At 40.9% G+C, this 22,295-nt stretch overlaps 1 protein-coding gene across 1 annotated transcript in view; it reads left to right on the forward strand.

Moving 5' to 3' along the window:
• Positions 1–6,382: 6,382 nt before the first annotated feature.
• The window catches only part of nckap1l (NCK associated protein 1 like), a 31,266-nt gene continuing 15,353 nt past the window's right edge, over positions 6,383–22,295 (forward strand). The window contains exons 1-8 of the mRNA XM_085407580.1: positions 6,383–6,502; positions 15,478–15,523; positions 15,662–15,885; positions 17,071–17,181; positions 17,576–17,668; positions 21,206–21,262; positions 21,571–21,713; positions 22,088–22,178. Coding sequence (XP_085263706.1) covers positions 15,796–15,885; positions 17,071–17,181; positions 17,576–17,668; positions 21,206–21,262; positions 21,571–21,713; positions 22,088–22,178 — 585 coding nt within the window. The 5' untranslated portion in view covers positions 6,383–6,502; positions 15,478–15,523; positions 15,662–15,795. The remainder of the gene's footprint in view (positions 6,503–15,477; positions 15,524–15,661; positions 15,886–17,070; positions 17,182–17,575; positions 17,669–21,205; positions 21,263–21,570; positions 21,714–22,087; positions 22,179–22,295) is intronic.

The following is a 22,295-nucleotide window of genomic DNA, read 5'->3' on the forward strand; positions in this document are numbered from 1 at the left end:
AGCATTCAAACTACAGGTGAACAATAGTCAAACCAGATGTTCCCCCGTTATGTCGATATCAGCTTGTCATGATCCTGGGTCTTTTGACCCAGCGTTTTAAGTTTGAGTTTATTTTGTTCATTAGGTTATCTAAGTTCATTTGGTTATTAGACTCCTTGTGTTTTCTTCCCCTGTATTTAAGTTTCCCCTCAACCTTCGTGTTTCATGCTGCGTGTCATTTGTTATCAAGTTTGTATTATTATGCCTAAGTGTTTCTAGTTATTATTTTCCCCTCGTGTTTCCAACCATGTTAAATCTCCCCTGCTCTTCATGCGTTTCATGTCTGTGTCTTACGTTGTCAAGTTCGGGTTGTCATGTCTATGTCTCATTATGTTTCCTGTTTTATTGTGAAGAGGTCTGGTGTTCTGTGTTCATCATGTTCAGTTTTACTCTCCCACTGTGACGTCATTATGTTCATGTGTGCCAGCTGTTTCCTCATGTGTCTCCACTTCCCCTAATCACCTCCTGTGTATTTAAGTCCTCTGTTTTCAGTGTGTGATGGTCAGGTCGTCTGTTGTTCACGCCATGTTCTCCATGCCATGTTTCTAGGTTTCATGTCCAGGTTTTTCCATGTTGTTTGTTTAGTTCTCCCAGTTTAGGTTAATGTTAGTTTTATTTCTGTTTGCCTTGCCCTTTATTTGTACCTTTTCTGCCAGCCTCATTAAACGGCTCGCTTTTTGTTGATACTCAAGTCTTGATCCAAGTTCCTTGGTGTCTGCATTTTGGGTCCACTCTTCACAATACATACAGTCTGCTCTCGCCAGACTGTGACAGAACGACCTGACCATGCTGGACCCAGCGGACATTTATTTCAGTGACTTTTTTGAATTCAAGATTCGTGTTACACAGCTTCGTGGACTTTGGATTATCTCCTGTGCAGGGAAGCAGGGGGAGGAGAAGGAGGCTATTCGGGCTCAGTTGACCCGGATAGCCACGGCTAACCCAGGTTTTATGGACTGCCTGCCTGCAGATTTAAAGAAGTTTGCTACAGCCACGATCTCCTCTGCCTCACCATCATCGTCTGAGCAGGTGCCCAGTGTGCAGGCTGAATCACACCAGCCCTGCGGTGATGCAGCTCTTCCTTCACCGGCTACAGGAGTAAGAGTCGGCTTATTCAGTCTCTCACCTGTCTCCATGTCCATGTCGCCACTGCAGCAGAGAAGTGCTGCGTTTCCCTCACCTCAACCGGTGGCTGCTTCCAGTGCTACATTCACCTCAGCTGTAGCGGCGCCGGCCTCCACAACCACCGCTTCCAGGAGGAGGCGGCGTCCAGGTCGTCACCACGGCTCACAGCAACATGAGGTGGGTGATTGTATTCTGAATCCACGCGTTTTTTCTAAGGACAATATTGGAACAAACACTGCCTTAAAGGTTCATGGGCATGTTTATGAAATGACTAAGACTGAAAAATCACCAGCCAAGTCTTCCACGGAATATCTTATCCCTCTGCACAACTACCTAGCATCCCAGTGTATTGATCATGCTATGAACTTTGCTTCCAAGAAGCCAAATTATAGGACATTTTGCACTGGAAGTGCTAGCCATGAGGCTCAGCTAAGCCACTGTGGGACCGAGATCCAGGCCAGGTTGGAGCCAGGGGCTGAGTTGGAGTTTGTGCAGCCTATTTCAGCGTCAGCTGGGGGGCCCGAGGAGCCCGTCCAGCCTCACGCCACGTCTGCTGGCGGGCCCGAGGAGCCCGTCCAGCCTCACGCCACGTCTGCTGGCGGGCCCGAGGAGCCCGTCCAGCCTCACGCCACGTCTGCTGGCGGGCCCGAGGAGCCCGTCCAGCCTCACGCCACGTCTGCTGGCGGGCCCGAGGAGCCCGTCCAGCCTCACGCCACGTCTGCTGGCGGGCCCGAGGAGCCCGTCCAGCCTCACGCTTCGTCAGCTGGAGGGCCTGAGGAGCCCGTCTGGCCACCTTCTGCTTCACCACCTGTGGCTGCCTCACTGTCACCTGGTTCTGCCTCTGCTACGCCAGGACCAGCTCCCGCCTGTGCTTCGTCAGCCGCAGCTCCCGCCTGTGCTTCGTCAGCCGCAGCTCCCGCCTGTGCTTCGTCAGCCGCAGCTCCCGCCTGTGCTTCGTCAGCCGCAGCTGACGGCTCTGAGGCTGTGCTTCGTCAGCCGCAGCCTCAGAGCCTTCGTCCTCGCCTGGTCCGGCTCCGGCATCAGCCTCAGAGTCTTCGTCCTCGCCTGGTCCGGCCTCTGCCTGTGCTTCTGCTACGCCTGGTCCGGCCTCTGCCTGTGCTTCTGCCACGCCTCAGTCTGAGAACTCATACAAACTCATTTCACCCACTATAGACTGTGTGTTGCTGCAACTTGAAAAGCAACCTACCTCGTCAGCTGGAGGGCCCGAGGAGCCCGTCCAGCCTCACGCCTCGTCATCATCTGGTCCAGCTTCGTCAGAGTCTTCAGCCTCGTCTGGTCCAGCTTCGTCAGGGCCTTCAGCCTCGTCTGGTCCAGCTTCGTCAGGGCCTTCAGCCTCGTCTGGTCCAGCTTCGTCAGGGCCTTCAGCCTCGTCTGGTCCAGCTTCGTCAGGGCCTTCAGCCTCGTCTGGTCCAGCCTCGTCAGGGCCTTCAGCCTCGTCTGGTCCAGCCTCGTCAGGGCCTTCAGCCTCGTCTGGTCCAGCCTCGTCAGGGCCTTCAGCCTCGTCTGGTCCAGCCTCGTCAGGGCCTTCAGCCTCGTCTGGTCCAGCCTCGTCTGGTCCAGCCTCGTCAGGGCCTTCAGCCTCGTCTGGTCCAGCCTCGTCAGGGCCTTCAGCCTCTGCTTCTGCCTCGCCTGGTCCTGTTGCGCCAGCTGGAGGTTCAGCCAAGCCAGTCCAGCATCCCTCCACGCCATCGCCTGCAGCGCCATTATCTGGTCCTGCCTCGCCTGGTCCTGCCACGACCCAGCCAGTGGTCGACGCCACGCCTGTGCTCGTCTCGCCTGCCACGACCCAGCCAGTGGTCGACGCCACGCCTCTGCTCGTCCCGCCAGCCAAGCCACCCGACAGGTCTCGTCCACGTCACCGCCGGCCGCGAGCCAAGCCTCCCGAGTGTGGCCAGCCATGCTTGCTTCTCCACTGCCGCCTTCCACATGGCCGGCCCCCTGAACCCTTGAACTATGGACTACTGTGCCATCGGCCTCCAGGTCGGCCACCTGAACTACTGTGCCATGAACTCCTTTTCTGCCAAGATCATGGTCGCCCTCCTGAAACAGGGTCTCGGACTCTTAAGCCCTTGTGTTTGGACTGAGTGCTTCGGTTTCTTTGTTTTGTTTCTGGCCCTCCATCCTGGGCCCCCACCGCCCGCCCTGGGTGGGTTGTGTTGTTTTTGTTTCGTGTTTGTTTTCTTGCTGCTTCTTTTCTTTGTTCATGGTTTTGGGCGTCTGGAATCCGCCCTTGAAGGGGGGGCTCTGTCATGATCCTGGGTCTTTTGACCCAGCGTTTTAAGTTTGAGTTTATTTTGTTCATTAGGTTATCTAAGTTCATTTGGTTATTAGACTCCTTGTGTTTTCTTCCCCTGTATTTAAGTTTCCCCTCAACCTTCGTGTTTCATGCTGCGTGTCATTTGTTATCAAGTTTGTATTATTATGCCTAAGTGTTTCTAGTTATTATTTTCCCCTCGTGTTTCCAACAATGTTAAATCTCCCCTGCTCTTCATGCGTTTCATGTCTGTGTCTTACGTTGTCAAGTTCGGGTTGTCATGTCTATGTCTCATTATGTTTCCTGTTTTATTGTGAAGAGGTCTGGTGTTCTGTGTTCATCATGTTCAGTTTTACTCTCCCACTGTGACGTCATTATGTTCATGTGTGCCAGCTGTTTCCTCATGTGTCTCCACTTCCCCTAATCACCTCCTGTGTATTTAAGTCCTCTGTTTTCAGTGTGTGATGGTCAGGTCGTCTGTTGTTCACGCCATGTTCTCCATGCCATGTTTCTAGGTTTCATGTCCAGGTTTTTCCATGTTGTTTGTTTAGTTCTCCCAGTTTAGGTTAATGTTAGTTTTATTTCTGTTTGCCTTGCCCTTTATTTGTACCTTTTCTGCCAGCCTCATTAAACGGCTCGCTTTTTGTTGATACTCAAGTCTTGATCCAAGTTCCTTGGTGTCTGCATTTTGGGTCCACTCTTCACAATACATACAGTCTGCTCTCGTCAGACTGTGACACAGCTAGTCAAGTACACACCTACACAGCATGTTAACAAACCGTGAAAAAAAAGCCACACAAAAAATGAATAGAGATTGACAGACCACGTGACTTTCGCGCATAGCATGCCAGGTACTAGTGGCAAAACAATCAAAGCAATGCATCAAACGCAAGCATTTGCAGCACCGCAAAACGTTCATTCTCCGGTTCCAATACCTTCTTGCTTTTTCTTTGCCCCCCCAAAAAGGTATGTACAAAACGAAGGAGTATTGCTGGTAAGGGTTTCTATACATTAGTGTTTACGAAGGGTATGTTGTGACTTACCTTCAAAATTACAGTGGTCCCTCGCTATAACGCGGTTCACCTTTTTCCTCGCTGTTTCGCAGATTTTTTTAGTGAAAGTTTGCATGCTTTTTTTTACGTCACATTGTGTCCTGATCGCTGCAGACGATCTCCTCCGTGACGTCTCTCCTGTACAGTACAGAATCGCTGCATCGATCGCTAGCAGTGTGACTGAAGTGCAGTACTGTATGTCGACGATGTCTACGAAACGTTTTGCACCATCAAAAAATAAAATTGGCTACTTGATTTCACCTATCCCTGGTTATTTTTAGAACATAACACCCGCGATAAACGAGGGACCGCTGTTTACAGATACTGAGAAATATAACATTTGAATCCCTTTTCTCTTTTGCTCTGAGGTGCGGGGGAAAAATATCGACAAGTCGATGAACATCATTTACAGATATATTGGGTAAATGCCCACGACATCTATAGAAATGTAAATCGCCGCTTGATTCATTCATTTGCTTAACTTGTTCTGGACGGTAAACAGGGCGCGAATAGGACACCGGAAACAAAGCTCCCCACAGGAGTTTCTGCACCGGAAGTAGCATATGCTAACGTGCACATAGTCTATTGTAGCCCACAAAGCAGTTGTTTGACACTGCCCCCTGGTGACAGTAAAGAGCTACAACATTCAGATGACAAAGCTGTGGGTATATTGTGCGCAGGACCTCAGCAGAACCAAGACGAACAGTTTGGAGAAGGAGAACAGTATGATTACGAGAAAGGGTCTTTAAAGTCACCAGGGACTGACCTATTGCTTTAGAGAGTTTTGCAGCAGTTTGATTGAAATGTTATGTTATGTTAATGATTTGGTTGTAGAAAGGGAGAAAATAATCAGTAAAATTACATTTCAAAGTGTTTTTTGTACCAGGCTTCAGATTTTCTGATGTAAAGTTGGTCTGTCGGGACTGACTCCCTTTTGAGCTAGTCTCCAGCTATTTGTAGGTTTTGTTGCTTCCTGTTCATTTTTCAGCAGAGAGGATTTTCACTTAAAGAAAACTGAACAAAAAACAAAAACACTCAAAAGTACACACTGGCTATAGTTTTCTGGATCAAGAATTGAAAAACTTTAAATCAACTTATTCTTTTATTGTTAATACAAGGCAATTTTTCTCTTACCAGCTGCTTTTAGTGCCTGCATATAAATCCATTAATAACTTTGCCATAATTACAAGTGAATGTTGCTGGAAAAAGAATAATAATATAAAAAAAAGTGTTCATTTCTCAACTTAGCTGATGTGTTCATTGCAAGGTTTTCATCACATAGCCGTATCCGGATAACTGCCTGCTTAATGTGCTTCACTTGGTGTTTCCGCTGAGAACACAGACACGGCAAGTACAAAACACCTCGGTCCGACAGACACAGTTAATGGTCATCACCTCACTCCTGCAGAAGCTTCATCTGATGACAGCTTTATGGAAACCTGGCCTGACCTTTAGCTCACTATTGCCATGGAAACAGGTTTATACCCATGTCAGCTTTTCATGTCAGCAGTGTGCTATTATGACAGTGTCCAATATAAAAGGTATACAGTTTTCACCTGGATGATCAGCTCATCTCCAAATAATTGCCTAAGCAACTTTTTTGTGTGTATTCTACGATATTTACACCATCACTCTCTGTTAGATTGGTTTATGTGCTTACAGGCAAAGAACACTGGCAATAAATCACTCTGTGAGTGATTTGCTGTGTTTTGAGGTCAGTGGTTTGGTGTAATTAGGCCAGACACAGTAAAACAGTGAGAGACGGCTGTGAGAGCGCTGAGAAAGAGATGGAAAAAATAGAAACAGAAGAGAGGAGGAGCAAGATTTTGAGATAGCTCCTGAGCTCTTTTTTTAGGCTAAGAAGTGCTAGCTGTATCTCACTGATACAATGCTCTCATACACAGCAGAGAGTGGGCCAGAGCCAAAGGGCTCCACACTGAACCTCGCTGCTTAGCCACGAATACTGCCAGGAAGAGTGTGCCACCTACAGGTGCCAACAGAGAGTGAAGAGGTAAACTGACATCTTCACTCTTTCACTAAACGAGCAGTGATCTTTTTTTTTTTTTAGATTTGATGTCTCCTTGTAAATTAATGGATAGTTTTTTGCTTTAGTCATAACCAGTAGACGTATGCTTGTGTAGAATAAGAAGTTAATTTTAAGGAATACAGGAGACCATTAATCTGTAGACATAAATCAGAATGAATAGTTTTCAGCAAATATGCCCAAAGAATGCATGTCTAAGAATGCAAACATTCACTGGATACTCTCACTGGATACATAAAATAGTGGTTAGTTAGTGGTTATAAAGTATCACAAGTCAAAGATGTTTCTAAATAGTGGGTAGAAAATAGAAAAATTAAATAAAAGTAATCTGAGATTAAAATGTTTACAAACCAGAAACAGAAAAATGAACAAAGCCACAGAAGCGCTCACACTCCATTCCTCCTTTGCTTTTATAGGCTCTTCTTTTAAAAAGCTCATTGCAGCAGCTCTTTGTAGGTTTGGATGAGTGACTTGTGGAGCTATTTCCTTTTGGCATACCTTCACTCTCCTCTCATGATGAGACATTTTGGCTGGCAGGAGGGAAGATGAGTGGAGAGTTGGGGGAGAGGTTGGAACATTTAGCTTTATTCTAAATGAACAAATGCCAGGTGTCACATAAACTATAGAAATTACACACACATCCACACTACACTGAACACACTCCATCCATTACTTGTTACATTCCATGTTAAGAGGACATTTGTCAGAAAGGAAATCCACCCATGAATGAATCCCATACACTTTTTCTTCACTTCATCTTCAGCTCTTTCACCTCCTTCCTCTCATTTACAGGGAGGGCTCTCCACTGGACCAATCCTCTGTCTTTCCTTTTTGTTTTGATTTTTTCCAATCAGCTGCTCCCGCTCCAATAATTATCTTTAACTGCTGATGCCAGATAAAAGCTGATGCATCCCAAATTATTTAAAGTCCATTTAAAAGATGCTTTATGAAGAAAAATAGTATTAGGGACTTTTCCAGTGAAACCACAGCCCACAGATGCTTACCAACTGTGCTATCCTCTTTTACACACACAAGTTATAAATCACGAAACACTCCTATTATGCTATGGTAATATAAAGTACTCTGAGTGGTCAGGGAGACTAGAAAAGCTTGATTTAATGCCTCTCCTTCCCACTATGAGTGTCCAAACATTTACTGCAAAGCTTTTCTTTTTTGTTAAACTCATCAGTGAGTAAGACCAGTGATCACTGCAGAGGTAAAACTGAAAAAGAGAAAAAAAGTGCAAATGAAACCACCTGTTTTTTAATCTGTATACTACCAGCTGAGCGCCTGGCAGACAGCTGACCCGGTTGTGAGATGGGTCCAAGTTCTCTGTGAGCAATTAGCATTCTTTTCTCCGAGGGCTGAACAGTTTTCAGGCTCCTTGTTAATATAGTAAAAGAAAATGTAATAAACTCACAGACACTTCACACTAATAGTGTTGGCAAATACATTTCTCTGTGACTGGAAGTTAATAAAGTGGACTTTTTATTGTTACTAAGTTCTTAATCTTTTTAAGCGCAATATTGCTTTAACTTTTAACTGAATAGGAGTTATTTTATACTGTACTTTTGTGTTTGGCCATCAAAAACAATATCTTAGTCACTAAACTGAGACAAAGTAGGTGGAAAAGGAGAAGACGTGGGAGAAACTGGTGCATTAATATAGCTCCAAATTATCTTTGAGAAGTGCAATGTGCAGCAAAGGTGCACGCCCCTGCTAAATGAGCCCTGACAAGCTCTCAGTGATGCCAGAAGGGGAAAAAATGAAGGGAAATGGAAAACAAAGCCTGAGAAACACTTCATCCAGAGCTGTTTTTTTTTTTTTTTTTTTTTTTTTTTTAACATTTTTTGTGTGCCGTCTTTGACTTTATTTTTACAAGTCAGTTCTTAATCTGAAAACTGCTTTCTAGTAATTGGTCCTAATGAGGAACAAATAAAAATGTGCTCACTGCACGTGTTGTTATAGTTGTGTTGAAAGAGAACCACTCAGAAAACGTCACACATTTCAATCTACATACTGTAATATCACAAAATTAATAGCAAGTTAAATAAAATATCTTTAAGGAAACCAAAATATACCTGAAGCACAATGCTATTTATAGGCCTTTCCATCAAAGACTTCAGCTTTCCACTATGTGGCTATTTAATACCCTATTTATTGTACTTTTTCTCTATAAATACATCTTTTCCGCTGTCACCTCCAGTAACCCTGGTGTTATGTGAGTCTTGACCAGACGTTACAGGTCACCTTCCTGACATAATCCAAAACAAACAGTTGACAGGATAACCCCTGGCCAGGTTAGAGGATTACTGTCTGACTTCATCATTCAAAAGACACTACTGCCTCCCCCTCCATTCATGCATAACTAATCACAAGTACACAAGTAAGCTTTTCCAGGTTACTGGATTTACAGATCCATGCATGTACGTGTATGCGTGCATATATGGAAAATTTCTTTTCACAGTTTATTGAGCTCTTCCAGATTACCTCATTTGTTTGTGTAATTATCAGACAAAAGCACGAAAGCGGGGAATTCTTGTATTCTGTAGTTAAGTCCTGTTGCATATGAGGGTACCAGCCTCGGGTCATTTGAGTAATGACTCAAGTTCTCTCTCATTTGCTCTCTCTTTTTTCCTTTTTGTGAAGCTCTCTTCACCCATAAAGCATTTTGCTCTCTCACTTCTCACTTCAAAATATTTTGTGCAACATAAACTGATGCAATCTACTGTTTATTTTGAGATAGTGTGTGTGGGGGAAAGTCTCAGTGACAACACACAGGAAGCTGTGTTTTCCTGCAGTATAGGTAATACAGACATAAATATAAACAAAAGATAGAAACATTAGAAACATAAATAGAAACTTTTTTTTAACTCATTCAATTAAATGATACAAACAAAAATTAACTACCTTCAAATACTTTCTCTACAAGGCAATTTGTCCATAATTTTTTTGGAAAAAGCCCAACAATTTTGCAATTCAGCCTCTGTACAGCACCACAGGGGATTTTAAATCAGAATGTGATTGTAGTACCGACCTCTGTGTTATTGTCATTGTCTATAATCAAGAGATGTCTCCAAATACGTAAACTGGGTTTACACCAACGTGCCAGCATCTGCTTATGTTCAAGAGCAAAAAGGAAGATCAACCAGAATAACAGGAAAACAAAAGTATGGGGAAAGAGAAACAGTCCATGATGTGAAGCATACCACATCATCTGCCAAACAATGTGGAGGGAATGTAATGGGATGGGCATTTATGACTGCCAGTGGAACTGAGTTACTAGTGATAACTGACGATGAACACTACACTGCTGATAGATGTAGCAGGTCCCTTTGGGACATGGTCACCACTTGTGTCTTTGGGCCTTAGGACTCTCCTCTCGACTCGTACCAGGGTGGCTGCCTGTTGCCTCTGGTCATCTGGGACTCTCATCCTTTGGCTGTGAGCTCCCCATCTACAGCCTCCTGCCTTCTCCTGCTAGGATGGATGCACAGGGGTCGCCAAGATGTGATAAATGAAAAATACAAATAGAAATGAATAAATAAACACATAAATTTTTTTTCACATGAACAAGAGGAGGCTATAGAGATTTTATATAGATATGTTTAAAAAGCAAAATGTGTATGGTACCACAGTGCATTCAGATTACAATTATGATTGAAAAAGCTGCCATTCAGGATTGGAGCAGGATGGATTCAGAAGTGTACACGGCAATACTCTCTGCTTAGATGCAGCTAAATATTGCTGACTTAACAGCACTTCGCAGTGTAAGCAGATATCGACCCTGCAAAAAATGCAAAATAGGAGTTTAAAATATCCCAAGAGTTTCTCAAGAAAAAGAAATAGACTAATATTCAATGACCAAGTCGGTCACCTGATCTCATCGTGCTTTTCATTTATTATAAAGGAAACCTGAAAACAAAACTAAAACCAAAATGACCCAAATACAAGCAGAATGTGCTACAGGAAATGCCTAAAAGAGCATCTCAGGTTAGGAAATACAGCTTTTGGTGATTAACTGCGAAGGATTTTCATCCAAGTATTAGGAACAATTCTTAGTTTTAAAATTGTGTTAGTTTGTCCAATTAATTTTAGGGCTGTAATTCCTGCAGAAGTTTTGTAAGTTGACAGTCTGCACATTAATCACATCTTAATTGTTTCCACTGTGGTGGTGTAGATGGAAAAACTACAAAAACAGTGGTTGCGTGACAAATTATAGACCTTGCTATAACTGGGACTGAGTCAAAATAAGCTATATTATACTACCTTTCATTGTTTGTACATGCTGTGCTTGCTAGCATTAAAGGGATTCAAGTTTATTCTAAGTATAGTGTCTGTGTTCATTATAATCAGCCCCTGCACACAGTCCAACTGCATGGCTGGGAAGTTGGCAAAATAAGATTGCTTTAAATAACTGACAGTGCTTATGCTTATTACAATAACAGATCATCAGTGGAACAATGGACTATTGTGTGATGGATGTTTTGGTTGCAAACCTTTTGAGTTACTATAAATCAGAATATCATCACAGACACAATAAAAAACACACTAATTCCAAGTTGATTGGTGATCTTCAACCTGTGCTTTATGCTGTTGTCCATAAGTTGTTATAATGGTATAATCATTGGATCAACAGTGCAAAACAAATTTGGCTCTTTTTTAATTAAATTAGTAAACTTTTACATACAGAAATGATCTTAGGAGATAATCTTTCATTCATATTCATTTGAACTTGTATCACACAAATTCCACACGGCTTTCAGACAGTAAAAGTTCAGATTTAATGACTGTGCTGTTGCTGCCTGTCAGCGATGTTTAACTGCTTTCATCAAGGCTGTATATTATCAGTGTCTTGTTTTCTTTTCTCTGTAGCAACTCTGTCCCAGCGTGCCAAGGAAGAATGTCTTTTTACTCGTCTATATGTTTAACCATTTAGATGTGTAATTACATGCAATGTTGGGTGCCGTTAGCCAGAGGCCAGATTTACTCCAGTTCTCTTGAACAAAAAAAATTGCTCATGACTGAGAGTCAAAAATAATTACAGGCCAAGCAGAACAAGCGTTTATGTCAAACAATGAAGGCGGTTGCCATGTAAACCACTTTACTGTACATTTATCATATGCATATATCGTATAGACAACAAAAGCTTGACACGAACAAGTAGTTTCACTTTAATAATCTCTTGCTAGCGCCTCCTGTGTCATTTCCATACCCACAAATATTGGCATCTTATTTATTTATAAGATGTAGCACTGTGATCTTTTCAGTATAGCTAATTTCATGTATTTATTTGTAATTCTTTGTTTGTGATTCAGGAGAGTTGTTTAGCTCAGAGATTAGCTAACCCCGTGCATTCTGGTTAGCTCATAAGATGCCTAGCAACTCTGCTAAAACTTTGGGCTGATGGAGCATGCGCATTAGCTCAGACTCATTGCTAGTGAATAGCTAATATCAAAACAGCTGAGCCAACAGACTTCCTATTTGCTTCTTGCACATATAAATGGAATTACAGTTTATAATCATACAGTTCTTTTGGAGTTTTAGATATCAGGCTTTTAGCCAAAGGTTTCTGAACATACAAACCTTCAGAAACTTGGATTTTATGCTACTAATGTTAGACATTGAAGGCTAATGACATGCTAAGACCACTTTAAACATAACATGAGTTCCCAAGTGTAAGATTCAGGCTGAACGATGACTGGGAAACCGTAACTTAGTTTATAAAGACCATAGAGCATAAATAGACGATCAGAAAAAGAAAAGAGAGGCAGGACTACACATACTGTACAGACGGAGGTAATGAGACACGGGTGAGGGCAGGTGGAAACAATCTGATCCTAGAAGGGAAAGGAACAAAAGAAAACAAACAAACAAACATTTCAAGTAAAACAGGAAGCAACCAAAGCGAAGTTAACTAACATCAGAGATCAGTTTTGATCTCTAGTAACTAAAATATCTGACTGTTTTGAAGTAGCAGAGTATGTACAACAACTTAAGTACATCACTTTAAATTAAGTTTAGCCTAAGTAGTAAAAATATTTGAAAATGTGCTTAATTAAACAGGTGGTTAAACAGATCTGCTAATATTCTGGAAGAGCTGCACTCATCAACCTAGTGCCTATACTTTATTTACAAGTATTAGTCCATGTGCCATCTGTCTTTTCTGACATCTGGGCTGCAGCTGGAGCTGGGAGCGTTTCCTCTGTCATTACTATTACAGTCTGCAAGGAAGTCTTCGGTGTCTGTAGACTCTTTAGCTCAGCACTTTCATTTTTTAACTGCACGTACAAAATAAAAACAAATGTGTACCAATCTCACGTGTTTCCATCAAAGGTATCAGTGTTCTTTTTTCTCTTAAACGCATGCTTCATCTCATAGACTAGTAAATGTAGCCAGTCAGACTCAGTGTGTGCAACAGTAGAAAAAAAGGCAGTCTCATATCATTGGATCTTGATGTGTATTCAGCACATGTAAACAAACAGAATTACATCACATACTGATTTTTAAAGCGATCCAAGAGTGTGGAGAGATACTGATGAGCTGATTTGGTATTATGTCTGATTTATTGTGTTTTTAAAGCATACCAACATATCACAATCTTACAGCGTTTAATTTTCTATCCATATTTTAAATCACGACTCCTTGTTTTACATTTTCTGATCAAAACGTCACCTTAGGCGCAGTCACAGTAAATGATGAGTGAACGGGTGGCTCGATGCTTGAATTAATTGTTAAAGCTAAACAAATTTGTTTCTTCATCCATTTTCCCCAATGAGTCAGGCAAAAATTCATTTTTTAACCTTTTTCACATGAGGGTAAGACGCGTTCTACGCGTTTTATTTTCAACTTTAATTTATATATTTTATCTTATTCTTCCCAGTTAAATTTACCCTTCATTCTAATTTGTGTTGTACAGTTATTTCATTTTTAACCTTAATTTATATTTTATTCCTTCCTAGTTAAATTTACCCTTTTTAATTTTTCATATTTATTTCCTATCTTATTCATAGCCTTTTCCTTTTTTGTTTTCTTTAGGTCACGAGCAGTTGTCCAAGCATTTCACTACATATCGTACTGTGTATGACACACGTGTACGTGACAAATAAAATTTGAATTTGAATTTGAAGCCCCACCCCCTGCTCCTCCTTCCACACCAACATATTCCTGTCAACTTTCCCAGACAGCCTTGTTAACTTGTCTACCGCACTCTGAACTTCTGCCAGTACGGAAATAATAAACACATTATTTCTTCGAGTCCACTTAACATCAGCCATCACTTGCTTCACACTGATTTTTCTGTGGTTGACTTTAGTAATTCTCATTAAGTAAATTACACTTTCCAAGGTTGACACTTCTTACTTAACCTGTTGCAAAATTCCAGCAGGACTTATCAGGGTCTCGTGAGAAAACAAAAAACCAGAAAATAACGCAGAGTTGCTGAATAACTTTAGGTCTTTCAAATTTGTATAGCAAAGTGTTAAGTCTGAGTGATAATGGCTGAGAACAGCTTAAAGTGGACATTTGAGTACTGTTTTCTTTTTAAATAACACACCAAGACACAAGGCATGATTTCAACTGATGTGTTACAGACACTTTCCCATGCATCCAGGAACTCTTTGACTTCCCTACAGTTTTTACAACTGTTTGTGTTAACTTTAACAACAGTAATGATTTAACACTCTGCCTCAAACTGGATGCCACTTGTGCTTTTATATTCAAATTTGAAAATGAAAAAGCAATTTGTTGCTTGCCTAAATCTGACACCAAAAAAACGGTTTTATTTTATTTTATTTTTCTCAAGTCAAATGAAGACAAGTTCCACTGACTAAATTATACAGTTTAAGAACTACTGTGTGGGAATTAGTGGCATCTAGTGGTGAGGCTGCATAATTACAACAAAAAGAAAACCGCTTCCTCACAGGTCCTGGTGAGGCGCGCTCAGTTCAGTGTAAATTATAAAAGATGTGTACAGAGCCGGTGTTGGGTTTGTCCATCCTGGTCTGCTGTGGAAACAGGATAAAAGGAGCTAACAAAATTTAACAGAAGCTCAGCAGTATATAGTTATGGTTGATTGATTAAAAATAACTACAAATACTATATTTAGTTTCGTTCTGTGTCTGTGACTAGAGCTCATTAAATCAGACACACCGGTCCTTTAAATTGAGCCTCATGTTTCTGTACCTATGACAGATGAGGCTGCAGATGTTTTCCATTCTCAAAAAGAACATCTCTTTAAAACCTTTAGGCGATTTCCTTAAATGTGTCCCAAACCTTCCCTTTAACTCAAAGAATAAATAATAAAAATGTTATGTTCAAAGGTCAAAGGTTAGAGTCACCATGAGCTCATAGAACAACTGGCAATTCAAAGATGGAAATTATGACACAATTTCACAAACAGGCCTAATAAAATAAAATGATAAAAAGACATTTTAGACCCAAAAGTTTAAAGGTCAGGTTTACTTTGGCATCATTTTGCTCTGGATTGTAAAATAGCAACATTATTTGGTCCCCACCTGAAAGTCTGAGTCTGAAGAGATGTAAAGTATCCCTTGACTAATTGGAGTCGTAAATTGCAGCACACAGTGTAATTCACTGTAAATCTATATTGGAAAAGGTATTTTAGTACTTCTGGAAATGATTAAGTATCATGCAGTTTTTAGGATCTGTGCATAATGTTGTTGTGTTCTCATGAGCAGCTGCACATTGATTGCATAGCTGAGAGCCCATTTAGTCACCCCAGAGAGCTTCAGTGGGTAAATATCGCCACCTTGTGTTGAAGTAGAGGATTCACTCCTGCTGTTCAATACTAACTCAATAGTTTATAAAGTTTAATATTCAAAGTGATCATTGTAAATGCTGTTAATATAATTGTACTGTAACTTTTCTTCATTTTTCCTGTTTACAATGTTTGTTTGTTTGTTCTTGTTTTTTTTACAAAGCAAAAGGAGGTGATGAGCACTGCACACAACAAAGGAGTGCATCAGTGTAAGTTTAACAGTAAGATAACACCTTTTGCCATTAATTCACAAATCAGTATCATTTTTTCTTACAATTTTTTTTGCAGTTGTCATTTTGGCATATAATTATCACAACATGCGTAATTCACACTCTCTGCTCTGTCAGTTCCTGTCTCCACCTACACCATGTGACTTGTCAGAGGGTGAGGCACTTGTGTGCACTTGTTTCACAGGGTTCAACCGCTACGCAGGACTAGGCCAAGGCTTGGACGGAGGGAGAGGCATCTTGTGCCCAGAGCCATGGACTACCAGCAGAAACTGGCTGAAAAACTCACCATCCTCAATGAGAGAGGAAATGGGGTGCTGATACGAATGAACTACATTAAGAAGGTGAGGGGAAAAAGAGGAAGAGTTAAGAGACAAATGGTGTGAACTACAAAGAGGAGAAATAAGGAACTTCTTGTTCATTTTATTTATTTTGGTGTAAATATGAGTTATCAAATGATAAAAATGTATCTAAGAGCAAACACGTAAGCACACACTGATTCAGTGCTTAGCGGTAAATTCGATTTGAAGTTATTGTGAATCATTTTCCTTTCAGTTTCCTGACAACCTTTACAAAGCAGTGATAGGTTCACTGTACAGATCACATCCTTATAGCAACAATAAAAACAATAACAATGTTTGCTAATAGTTTAAGAGCTGAACATGTTTCATTTTTAATGCACGGAAGTAACAAACTTCAAACAGGAGCTATACCAGTACAGATGACATGAAATTTACAAATTCTCAAACTCAGGAGGGTTTTCTGAAGGTGGAGTTTAAACTCTGGTTATGAGATATAGAGATATAGAGATATAAAGATATAAACTATGAGCTGGGGGAACTGCTTTGTGTGTTTACTGGCTTTGCAAGATGGGAAAACTGTCAACTGAGGCTCTAGCTGAATGTATTTTTGAGGAGAGGAAGTGCAAACAGGAAGTTGGTCTGTGCTGTCAGTCAACTCAAATTTCAGTTACTTTGAACATAAAGCTGTAAAACTCCCACAAAAGCAGTAAAATTAGTGAACAAATAAAAATATACGATCATTTTAGCCACATGTGTGTCGATAGCGTGAGTCTTGGCAATTGTAAAATGACTGGAGAGACTAATGGATTCACACCGACAACCAACACATTTCGAGAAACGGCATGCAGTTTGCATCCATGTGCATGATATTCATCAAGGGGAAGTGGATAAACAGCTGAGACTTCAGCAAAACCCCAACAAATGCATTTTTCCACTTCTGCCCTCACACTTGTGAGCTTTGAGTGAAGCCTTTTGCTCTCAGCTTCTAAACAGCCCTGCGGGAACAGTTTTATGTTAATGATCTTGCTCAAGAGGTTGTTTAAAGGGGTAGTGAAAGCAAAGCCAAGTTACTTTAATTGTTTTCTTGTCATTGGCATTTTCTACCTATCGTCGAGCGGCTCTTAAAAATAAAAACAAAAAATAAAAGCTATGAAACTGAAATGTGAAAACATGACATAGAATATATTGTACATGTTCCTGTCCTTAATCTCCACACCTCTCATCTAGACATGTGGAGATCCCAAACTGCGGCCCTCCTTCCTGACAGATAAGGCCATGGAATCTGCCATCAAGTATATCAACAAGAGATTCCCCAACATCGACTACAGGGGAAACATTGTAAGTGCAAACCGCTTTTGTTCAAGCGTATTTTTCCCCGAATGTTCGTCTCTATGTTTTTCTTCTTGTTTTGTCGGCTTGTGTTCATAAAGGTTCTGTTTCTTGAAATGAAAATGAAAACATCATTAAATATGCCAGAAAGTGCTTTGCTTGTGTTGTACCAGAAAGATTAACGTGCGAAAATGAAAGTTTGAGCTCTCGAGAACATAAAATTGATTTATGAAAGCAGCACTTCTGTGTTTTTTTGCAGTGCACTGTAAAGTATTTACCAATTTGCTGATGTTCTTTATGTATTATGTTCATGTATTTCTTGTAATTCATGAATCACTATCAACCACAGAGGAAGTTAAACATCACCTCACATCTAACCTCTGATGTCTCCATTATTGTTTAGCAAAATCTGACCAGCATCCAGCGACAGAAATCAGAAGTGCTGTCCAACACAACGAGCTACTACGAATCTTTCCTGGATGTCATTGAATTCAGGGTGAATATAGTTGTTTTTCATCATCTCACATTCATTCACATTTAAAATCTCAGTTGTTTTTTGATATTGAGTATGTTATTGAAACACAATATATGATAATTGAAAAAGTGAAAGTTAATCACACTGAAAATTACTTGTGCATCATTTCTTATGTAGAACTGTGAAGACATCTTGAGCCGCCGCTCATTTCTTTATATTTTGCTTTTAAAGAACCCGACTTTCTTATAATTTTTTTAAATTGTCTTGAGCAATAGTTCTGCAGGCTTTCTGGAGGTTATTCAGACTCTGTCATGGTTGTGCTGTGTGGCAGGCAGGATGTAGGCCCCAAATGCAGGATACAGACAGAATAATTAACAAAAAGGCAGCAGCTTTATTGCTGGAAAATACACACTAACGCTAGGTACATAATCACTGAAAAAGAAACAAACAAAAGATTAACTTGAACTAAGAATCATGCACTTAACTACAAATGACTAGACAACTTGACATCATATGATGTGGCCAGGGAACCTGGCACTTATGCAGGAACACACAGCAAATGAAGAGGACGCGACAACAAACAGGGGAAGACTGAGGACTTAAATACACAGGCAGGATAATGAGAGGATGGGAAACAGGTGGAAACACAGCTGGGACAAATCAGACAAAAATAAGACAAAGGGGAAGCAAAACTGAACACACTAACATAGCATATGCACAGAGACACGGACTTGACACAGAGGCATGAGTGACTGGATATGAAATGTGGAACACAAGGAGGACACGGTGACTGAAACTATAAGCTAAAAACAAATATAATGTGAACAGAAAACCATCAAGAGAACAAAACCATGACTAACAATAATTGAGGGATAGAAATTAAACACAAAACACTGGGCTACAGACCCAGTGCCGTGACAGTGCCTCTTAAAGTTTTTCTTTGGCTGCTTTTTCACTCATTTTCTGTTCCGTCCAGACGTTGTACCTGATCCCTTTCAGAGGAATACTTTTGTTTGTTAAGCCACGTAACATTGACCTATGAATCATTCAAGAATAAAAAAGACACATAAATCAAGGGCTGAACAAGCATCTACACATAAACCAATTTTTATCTTGTTGGAAAGAACAGCTTTTTCTTATGTCTTTAGTTGAATCTATAAAAAATACTAAAGATAAGCATAAAATCAAACCAACAAAATGAATCTCAAAGAAAATTAGCCAAAAACCTGGCACATATATGATGAAGTCCTCAAGAAACAGGAAAAAAATCCAACAGAGACCTGGATTAGAATCCGAGACGTGCACCTGGCTCTTCAGTTCATCCATCTACCAAAGTCCCATCAGATATCATGGTGGAACTGAAAATCAGTGAGAGTGATGAACTTAAATCTGGAAGGAGAAGATCAGCAGAGAGGTACAACAGCGAGTGTCCATAGTGATCTATAACACATGGTGGAGGCTCTGTCATAGTTTCAGCAGTGCTGTTGGGGATCTTGTGATTTCAGGCCACCATGGAAAGTCTCTGATTGACAACAGATGAATTTTTCAGCTTAGCAAACACACTGTGACCTGAACAGAAAAATATACAGTGGAACATTATCAGTCATGGACTGTCCTCCCCAGAGCCAGGACCTCAACATTACTGAGGCAGCGTGGGATCATCGGGAATGGAACAAAGGGCATCCAGAATCCTAAGAGGACATTTGTGATGTCCTTTGAGAAGCCTGACCTATTCCTGAAGACGACTTAACCTCCTAGGACCTGGCGTCCACATATGTGGACATCACATTTTGGGTTATTTAGACCAAAATACTGAATTTTGCTCTAGAAGGGCCTGATAGCCACTTACGAGGACATTATACTGCTACTGTTCTATCAAAATTTTAAACGAATATCCTCATATTTGGCTCTTTTTTTTCCTTAAAAACAAAAATAAGGTTAAAAAAAAATCTGGTAATTCTTTGTTTTTACATTCATCGGGCCCCAAAATGACCAAATATCAAAGAAAAATTAAAAATACATGCCATGGAAGAGTTCGGGTCTTCAGAATCAGAATCAGAATCAGAATACTTTATTGATCCCTGGGGGAAATTATTTTTTGTTACAGTGCTCCATTTTAAACCAACATTAAGACAAGACAGACAATACGCTAACTAAGAATAGTACAATATATACATATATATACATACATACATACATAAGTCACTTATAAATAAATATTTGGAAAAGAAACATGTGTAGTTGTAGCAGCAAACAGTGTGTTAAGTGGATGCGTTGTACAGGGAGATGGCCACAGGCAGGAATGATTTCCTGTGTCGTTCAGTGGTGCTTTTCGGTAATCTCAGTCTCTCACTGAACGAGCTCCTGTGACTGACCAACATGTCATGGAGTGGGTGGGAGGTGTTATCCAACATTGTCTTTATCTTGGACAGCATCCGCCTCTCCGACACCACCTTGAGGGAGTCCAGCTCCATCCCCACAACATTGCTGGCCTTACGGATCAGTTTATTAAGTCTGTTGGCATCTGCGACCCTCAGCCTGCTCCCCCAGCATGCAACAGCATAGAGGATCGCACTGGCCACAACAGACTCATAGAAAATCCTCAGCATTTTCTGGCAGATGTTGAAGGACCTCAGTCGCCTCAAAAAATAGAGACGACTCTGGCCCTTCCTGTAAAGTGCTGTGGTGTTTTTAGCCCAGTCCAGTTTATTGTCAATGTGTACTCCAAGGTATTTATAGTCCTCCACAATGTCAACACTGACCCCCTGGATTGAAACAGGGGTCAAGTGTTTCCTGGTCTTCCTGAAGTCCACGATCAGTTCCTTGGTCTTTGCCACGTTGAGCTGCAGATGATTCTGCTCACACCACGTGACAAAGGAGTCGACCACAGCCCAAGACCACAGGGTCTTAGGAGGTTAAAGAAATTACAAGACAGTCTGAGAGATTTCAGCCTGTGTTGAAGAATAAAGGCGATCATACTGAATATTGACTTACAAGCTCTTTATATTTGTACAAACTCAGTTTTGGCCTTATTTGTGGTATTTCTATGTGTTCTTGCATACGGTTATAAATCGTTGAACCCATTTCCTGGTTTCATAGCAAAATATAGGATATAGAAGAAATGAGTGGTGGCTCAAGACTTTCACTCTACTGCATAAGAAAAGACAAACCTGAAAATAGAGCGCAGTGCCGGCGGTCGTAAACAGAGTGACGTTTGTCTCGTTGTTCGCTCTGCACATTCACTATTTCAGACCTTTTGTTATTAGAATACATTTACATATAGAGTGGTTTATTGTGACCTAAGAAAGCAATTGATTATATTGCATACACCGAGGGCAGTTAGCTCATTGTGGTTTTAACACCTTTCTCAAAATATTCATTTTTCTCTGTGTGGAGGTTGCAGCAATGCCAAGACATTCATGGTATTTGTAAGACTTCAATCATGATACAAATTATTCATGATTATAAATTTTTCTTTAAACTTTATAATGACCAAAGGCAAATTTTCTTATTATGCAGGTCTGTCATTTGTAATCCAATCCTCCTTTTTCCATTCAGGACCATGTTTATGAGTTGCTGAACACCATAGACGCCTGTCAGTGTTTCTTTGATATAGTAAGTATTTACTCTGTGGGTAGTGTTTCGATGAAAACATTAAAGTTGTTACCTGTTCGCTTTGGTCACCAGTCACTCTGATACTGCTGCTGTGTTTCTTATTCCTGCAGCCTGATTACACATTGCACATTATGTTGCTTTTTCTTCTCACGCCCGAGCTTCATCTTCTTCTGCTATTGCCACATTTAAAATTGCACCTGTTCTTTATATTTCACACCAAACCCATCCAAAATAATCTTTTTGCCTTTAATATGTGATATCTGAAATGGAACGTAGAGCAAATGATGACACTAAAATTGTGATTTCAGACAACCAACTTTGACTTCACCAAAAACTACTTGGATCTGATCATCACGTACACCTCCGTTATCATCACGCTCTCTCGCATCGATGATAAGAAGGCCCTGGTGGGAATGTTCAACTGTGCCCACGAGATGACGAATGGAAGCAGGTGGGGAAAAGATGGACGCCTCAGCAAACGTCGTGCAGCTTTTTAAAGTGGCTGCAAACAATTTCAAGTGCTAAACGCTTCATCCACAAATACTCCAATTTTTCTAATCATTATAATACATTTGAACTTTAAGCATTAGTTACTACTTACTTTAAAAGCCGCACTTTGTTTGGCTAATGCAAGGCCATTTGCAGTAACCACAGTCTGAATTATTTCAGCAACTCCAAAGTAAGTCGCATAAAATATTACAAATCTAAATCAGATGTTTTTATTCTCATTAAAACCTTGTAAGTTGGATTAAAATAGTACTGTGCTGCACTGGTATTGCAGCTTTGCTGCTCTTGTCATGCCTCCACTGAATGTGACCCCTACAGTGACCCCTCCTACCCTCGGCTTGGCCAGATGTTTCTGGAGTATGATCATCCCTGGAAGAAGCTCACGGAGGAGTTTGGCCCTCATACAAAGGTAAATTCAAAAATGTGTCATTAGCTGTCCAAGTACAAAGGTAAACTTTAAATACAGTAAAGTATGCAAAATGCTAGTTCTTTTATATAAAAGGTGTTTTTCTTTTTTCCCTGCACC

Source organism: Rhamphochromis longiceps, linkage group LG5 (assembly GCF_057381845.1).
Source record: "Rhamphochromis longiceps isolate RC_006_pf linkage group LG5, R_longiceps_female_GT1.1, whole genome shotgun sequence".
Classification (NCBI taxonomy): Eukaryota; Metazoa; Chordata; class Actinopteri; order Cichliformes; family Cichlidae; genus Rhamphochromis; species Rhamphochromis longiceps.